This window comes from Entelurus aequoreus, linkage group LG08 (assembly GCF_033978785.1).
Source record: "Entelurus aequoreus isolate RoL-2023_Sb linkage group LG08, RoL_Eaeq_v1.1, whole genome shotgun sequence".
NCBI lineage: Eukaryota > Metazoa > Chordata > Actinopteri > Syngnathiformes > Syngnathidae > Entelurus > Entelurus aequoreus.
The window spans coordinates 1,881,119-1,888,805 of record NC_084738.1 but is presented as its reverse complement, the minus strand read 5'-3'; the positions used below and the strand labels follow the sequence as shown (position 1 = coordinate 1,888,805).

Genomic DNA, 7,687 nt, shown 5'->3' with positions numbered 1-7,687 from the left:
TAAAAAACCTGTTTATTTTGTTTTTAATGAATACTTGGGCCTACTAAGCTACTGCATTTTAATGTTGGTCATTGTGGTGGTAATTGGTGAAAAAGTTCAAAAACCACTGCCATAGAGATATGAATAACGTCCCAGTATGAGTCATAAACAAAAGCACACTGCGCACAACTCAAACTGGACCCTACTTCAGCTCTCCACCAATCAGCACTCGGCTCTTGCGCGTCTCGTCCAATCAGCGAGCTCGGAGCGCGGTTTGAAGGGCGGTGCTGCTGCCACAGTGGATCCAGAGGAGGAACCAGGAATGTTCGGAGGGAGTTTCACTAGCGAGCTGTGACTGAGCCACGACGCTGTAAAAATATGATTTTAATCCAAAATATGACGTATTATATGTAATAATATGTGTTTTGTTTAAATTAAGTAAGGGTTTGTTTTTTTGTATTCCGTTTGTAGCTAGTGACTGGCAACATAAAAGTTAGCTGGTTGGTAATTTTGGCTAGCTCGGAAATAATCAATAGTATGGCTTTGATAGCCGCGGAGCATGGCTGCAAAATGAACGGAACATCGGTGATTTATGGCCGAGTAGGGCCAAGAAAAGACGGCTTCCACGGGAAGGCGGACGCCTTCAAGAATGGACAACCAAAAGAGGGGGAGTATTCAACAGATGGGCTCCCCAAAGCGTTCCTGCACAGCCTGAGGACCCTGTTTGACATCCTGGATGACGCCGGCAAAGGGTACGTCCACATATCCGAGATAGAGAGCCGCTGGCAGGGCGCGGACACCCGGGAGCTGCCCGGCGGTGTGTTGATCTGCCTGCGCCGGGTCACCCCTCCGCACGGCTGCCTGACATTCGAACGCTTTGTCGCGGGGCTCCGCTACTCCATGCTCAACCCGGAGAACCACCTGAAAGCCCAGGCGGCCGTGCACCCTCAGCAAACCCAGAAGCCTGCACCGTTGTCCGCATGCAGCGTCGCGGCCAGGGTGGAGAACAAGGTCCGTCCGCTGGGGCCGAGCAATGTGACCAACATCCAGCCTCACCGTTCGTCGATGAGCCGGGCCAGGCCGGAGGAAGGAGGTGGCTATCCGGCGTGTGGACCGGCGAGGTACGGTGCCGGGTACGAGAGGCCCGGGCGGAGCTTAGAGCGCATTCCTGCCGCTCTGGAGGGCGGCGGTGTCGGTGGAGGATGTTACCGGGTGGAGCCAGGTCATGTCTCCAAGGCATCACAGCCCCAGCAGAGCCGGGTCAGGTCCATTGAGTCTCTGGCCCTGGAATCACCTCAACTCCAGGGAACAAGTATGTGCAATCTAACACTTTTAAGAAATGAAACTTCATAATATCTTATTATTCCATACAACGTTTATGTCATATTGTTATTTTCAGTAAATACAACAATGACATTTTTGATTCACTTTCATAGATTACATTTTTTAATATGCTAAAAAAATTATATATTGCACTGTCCTGCATATAGTGGCAGCCCAAAACACTTAAAAGTCCAAATCTGGACAAGCAAAACTGTGTATGACAATAGTATGTGTCAAAAGTTGTTTGCTGAAATGTTTTTGTTGTGAGCGATCCATTTGATCATCATCATCATGCAAAACTGACTTTATGTAAACTGCAAACTTTGCCTACTCAAATTCTTTGGTACCGGTTTATTTGGATCCACTGATCCAAGCTCCAAACAAAATCAAAGTACGCACTCAATAGCCTCCAATGTAAATTCAAACAGTCTGTTCCAGGCTCACACGGTCACCATTCTAGAACATTCCGAGCTGGGACGTTTATTTACCTAAACGGCAAACAGGACGGGGTAGAATTGGAAGCAGGTGATAGTTACTGTCTCTGAAATAGGACAAGTCACTCTTTTTTTAATCTTAACTAATGATTTGGCTTGAAGAAAGCATAAATGAAAACACAACCAAACCAATTTTGTTGAAGTGCTAAGGGGCTAAAGCGTAAACTGACTAATCGGCATATTAAAGGGTCCCTCTAATGCTGACAACATTGGCACTTATTTCATTGCCCTGGACCAAAAAATATGTCTACAAGTAAGATTCCCCTCAAAAGAAACAGTAGGGATGTTAGGCTTGTTTTCTAACGAGTTTCAGCACATTCGGGAGAGCCAGCTTTTAGCTCCAAAATGTAGGCGGGCTAGGTCACCTTCAGAAGACCGGAGGCAATTTACGTCATATGTGTTTTGATTTGATTTTTATTAAGGATCCCCATTAGCTGATTGCCACAACAACCCACTAGTCTTCCTGGGGTCCACAAACTCAATACAATTACAAGTAAAAGCATATAATTATAACTGCACGATACAGAAAAAAATAAAAGCATGAATAAGAAAACAAGCAAACAATTTACAGTCACAGAATAATAATTACCATATAAATATAACTACACAATATAAAACCAAACAAAATCATCAACAATCAAACTAATTTAAAGACTCAGATAAAATATTACTTTCTTTTTAAAAACCTGTTTACTCTCAATGCCGGTGAGAATTCGAGGCAGGTTATTCCAGACCGATACAGATCTAAAAATAAAAGATTTCCGCAGAGCGTTCTTCCTAGGACGAGGGAGTACAAAATGCCCCTCACTAGACGCCCTGGTATTATGATTATGTATAGTGCTACTGTGAACTATTTGGGCCATGAGAAAAGCAGGAGTTTTACTACCGGTTACTGATTTGAACAATATTAGAGTATTAGCTGACAACCTGTTCTGCACTGTTAGCCAGGAAAGAGAAGCATGCATTCGGTTTACATTGGTTCTTAGTGAACAACCCAGAACCAGCCTTGCTGCCCTATTCTGGACAATCTGGAGCTTACTGATCTCACCACTTGCAGCATTGATTGATTGATTGAGACTTTTATTAGTAGGTTGCACAGTGAAGTACATATTCCGTACAATTGACCACTAAATGGTAACACCCGAATAAGTTTTTCAGGCATAAGAAAAAGTATCTGCATTTGATTGTTTACATTTGATTGTTAGCAATCCGGGGAGGGTGTTAGTTTAGGGTTGTAGCTGCCTGGAGGTGAACTTTTATTGCGGTTTTGAAGGAGGATAGAGATGCCCTTTCTTTTATACCTGTTGGGAGCGCATTCCACATTGATGTGGCATAGAAAGAGAATGAGTTAAGACCTTTGTTAGTTCGGAATTTGGGTTTAACGTGGTTAGTGGAGCTCCCCCTGGTGTTGTGGTTATGGCGGTCATTTACGTTAAGGAAGTAGTTTGACATGTACTTCGGTATCAAAGAGGTGTAGCGGATTTTATAGACTAGGCTCAGTGCTAGTTGTTTAACTCTGTCCTCCACCTTGAGCCAGCCCACTTTAGAGAAGTGGGTAGGAGTGAGGTGGGATCTGGGGTGGAGGTCTAGCAGTAACCTGACTAGCTTGTTCTGAGATGTTTGGAGTTTAGATTTGAGGGTTTTGGAGGTGCTAGGGTACCAGGAGGTGCATGCGTAATCGAAAAAGATTACGCCCAGACTGTAGAACAATAGTCCAGATGACACAAGACTAAACTCTTAACAATCTGACAAAGAAGAGGTGGATCAACAAGAGCAGCACATTTCCTGGAAATACCAACAGCCCTACCCATCTTTGTAACTATATCACTGATATGATTTGACCAGGATAGAGTGCAGTCCAGCATCACTCCAAGGAGCTTGGCACTTCTGACCTGTTGAACTGTTGAAATACCTAGCCTCAGATCCAACTTTGGGTCACAAGATAACCCTTGCCTAGTCCCCAATACAATACTTTTTGTTTTTGAGATGTTAAGGACAAGTCTGTTACATACTCTCCAGTCATGCACAGCTTTTAGTTCCTCACTCAATACTACATTAAGTACACTGCATGAGGGTGCAGCATGATATAAGGTTGCATCATCAGCATAAAGAACCAATTTGGCACGCCCGGTAGCTCAAGGTAAATTATTGGTGAATATAGAAAAAAATAAAGGTCCCAGGCAACTTCCCTGTGGAACACCACAATCTAAACTTCTGCTATTAGACAAGCTGTCATTAAGATACACCTGTTGTGATCTTGAGGACAAATAACTCTGTATCCACATTAGAGCCGAAGTATTAAAACCATAACATTTACGTTTCTCAATTAAAAGAGAGTGGTCAATCACGTCAAATGCAGCACTAAAATCTAACAGCACAGCTCCAACCAACATAGAATTATCCACAGCATTAAGCCAATCGTCGGTCATTTGTATAAGAGCAGTGGACGTAGAGTGGCCTGTTCTATATGCATGTTGAGAATCAGTTGCTAGCCCATTTGATTGAAAGTAAGCTTGAATATGTGCATACACACATTTCTCCAGTATTTTACATAAACCAGGTAGGATGCTTATCAGAATCAGAATCAGAATTGTTTTATTGCCGTTGTTTGAGAACGGGTTCACAAACTAGGAATTTTTCTTGGTGCAATCGTGCAACATAAAACACATATAACACAGATTTGGTAATAACAAGAGCTGTATCAGATCTTGTTATAGACTTAGAAGGAATTCAAAGGAGCTACTGTTAGGAGTTATTGTTCATGTGCCTGATGGCCGAGGGGAAAAAACTGTTCAGGTGGCGGGAGGTGTGGGTCTGGATGGACCGTAGTCTCCTGCCTGAGGGGAGAGGGGAGAATAGTGTGTGTCCAGGGTGAGAAGAGTCAGCTGTGATTGGTCTAGAATTGCCCTCATTGAAAGCCAATTTGATATCCTTATGGAGAGGAGTAACCTTTGCCACCTTCCATATCTTTGGACACAGGCCCACTTGTAAACATCTATTAAAAATATGACAAACAGGCACTGATATGATGCCAGCAGTCATTCTCAGTAACTTACTATCCAGGTTGTCTATACCAGCTACTTTGTTGTCCGGAAGAGAGTGTAGTAACCTCTCAACCTCACTGACTTCAACCTGATGGAAATTGAATTCACACCTCTTATTATCCATTATAATATTCCTAATGAGGTCAGCTGATTTGTTGTTATTGGATATATGCATACCATGCCTTAATTGAGATACCTTGTCAACATAATAGTTATTAAAATTATTTGCAATGTCACATGGCTTAGTGAGTACCAACCCATTTGATTCCACAAAAGGTGTACAGACATTGTTCTTTCTACCCTTGATTTCATTCAAAACATTTCATAAGTTTTTGCTATCATATCTCACATCATATAACCTCTGTTTGTAATATTCCCTTTTTTTCAGTTTGTTTAACTTTGTGACCTGGTTTCTTAAGGAACAGTACTCATGCCTGTCATCAATTAAACCTGAGTTGACTGAGGCTTTTTTAGCCATGTCTCTTTCTGTCATTAAACTCCTAAGTCCATTATCAATCCATGGGGCAGACTTAGTTTTGACTGGAAACTTTTTCAAAGGGGCATGCTTGTCCACAACACTCATGTACATTAACATAAATAAATCCAGTGCAGCCTCAGGGTCTTCCTAACTGCACACCTCGTTGGTAACATATTCATCCCGAATCACCTTATTTTCGCACAGAATTGGAAGGAACTAGAAAATATGTTTGCCAGATGCATTATTGCAAGTTGTAGCAATACAACTAAAGAAGGATTAGCCTGCATACATTTCCATGTTATGGCAATGTGAGGAAAGTATGGGCCTTTCCAGCCAAAATGACTCGCCCTAAATTGGGCGGACCAAGCGAGAGGAGTGTAATTTTATTCCATCATTTTAATGATACTGTCTTCGAGGAAGGGTTTTTGTCGGAGTTGGGATGGGAAAAAAATTATAAAAGATTAAATTCTAATGCGATCTCTAAAATCACGGGAGAAAGAAGAGCAGACACGTTGATTAAAAACGGGAGTAAAGAAGGTAAGCTGATTTTGCGGCCTCTCCTTTTGAAGTTTTCCTCATGCTTGAGGAAATGCAGAAGCAGCATGAGGAAACACAGTCAAGGTGTCTACAGAAATGTTCATAGACGAGCAGGGAAGTCCCAAAATAGCGATTGTTTTATATTTATTTTTTGCTCATAACCATATAAATTTTGAAGTAATCGTGGACCAGGGCGATAAAAACTGATTTCTCACTATTGGCTCTGATATCAATCATTTAGGTTTTGCCCTTAAAGTCTTCCTGTGTCCAGGCACTTATTTCCTTAGTTTGTAAACAATAAAGACAAAGGATTTTTTTAAATCATAAAACTATCGATCTAACCACTGTGGTATTGACCTGGTACTGTACCACTTGGTATATTTACTGTTGATACAGTATTTGTACCAAACCGCCCACCTTTGTTTACATTCAAGTGCTCTAGCTTGTGATTAGCGGTTAGCGTACCTTCCTACGTTAAGCTATTCCTCGTCCTCCCGGAATGATAACCTGTAAGAAACATAGTTGAACTGCCGCCATGGAGGCAAGGATTAGTGATTTAGAAGCTGCACTGTGGAGGGACTTCAGCCGCTAGCGGGGACGCTGCATTGCGTTGAGGGCGCGTTCGTTTGTCTGTTGCTGTCAGATTTGTAGGACACAGCGAGAATGTGTCATCAACATGCATTATCGGGACCAGAGATGGCCGATAATATCGGCAGTCCGATATTATCGGCCGATAAATGCTTTAAAATGTAATATTGGAAATTATCGGTATCGGTTTCAAAATTATCGGTATCGGTTTCAAAAAGTAAAATTTATGACTTTTTAAAACGCCGCTGTTTACACGGACGTAGGGAGAAGTACAGAGCGCCAATAAACCTTAAAGGCACTGCCTTTGCGTGCCGGCCCAGACACATAATATCTACGGCTTTTCACACACACAAGTGAATGCAAGGCATACTTGGTCAACAGCCATACAGGTCACACTGAGGGTACCGTATAAACAACTTTAACACTGTTACAAATATGCGCCACACTGTGAACGCACACCAAACAAGAATGACAAACACATTTCGGGAGAACATCCGCACCGTAACACAACTTAAACACAACAGAACAAATACCCAGAACCCCTTGCAGCACTAACTCTTCCAGGACGCTACAATATACACCCCGCCCACCGCAACCTCCTCATGCTCTCTCAGGGAGAGCATGTCCCAAATTCCAAGCTGCTGTTTTGAGGCATGTTAAAAAAAAATAATGCACTTTGTCACTTCAATAATAAATATGGCAGTGCCTTGTTGGCATTTTTTTCCATTACTTGAGTTGATTTATTTTGAAAACCTTGTTACATTGTTTAATGCATCCAGCGGGGCATCACAACAAAATTAGGCATAATAATGTGTTAATTCCACGACTGTATATATCGGTATCGGTTGATATCGGAATCTGTAATTAAGAGTTGGACAATATCGAAATATCGGATATCGGCAAAAAACCCTTTATCGGACATCTCAAATCGGGACACACCGATAGTAGTAAAAGCTTCATTGTCGGCCAAATTTATATAATTTATGTTGTCTACTGCGAAACCCTAATGTTTATTATTGTCAAGTGATTTAACTTCTGACAAATTGTACTGAGCAGCCAGGATATAGACACATGTTGCTATTGTTAAGTTCCATTTCTGATTTTATGCTTGTTATCACTCTTTCGACTTGTTATCATTGGTACACTTCAATGGTGTCTTATAAAAAGGCTTTAAAAAGGCAAAGGACACTTGAGGGCTACATATGGAGGCATATTCCCCCTAATTTGTATTGGGTATTTAAAAA

At 41.9% G+C, this 7,687-nt stretch overlaps 1 protein-coding gene across 1 annotated transcript; it reads left to right on the top strand.

The window, feature by feature from the left end:
* Nucleotides 1-267: 267 nt before the first annotated feature.
* Nucleotides 268-5,961, top strand: LOC133655274 (suppressor APC domain-containing protein 2-like). The gene is made up of 2 exons (XM_062055263.1): nt 268-1,291; nt 5,888-5,961. The coding sequence occupies exons 1-2, from the start codon at nt 517-519 to the stop codon at nt 5,959-5,961; spliced, it is 849 nt and encodes a 282-aa protein (XP_061911247.1). The 5' UTR covers nt 268-516.
* The last annotated feature ends 1,726 nt before the right edge of the window (nt 5,962-7,687 follow it).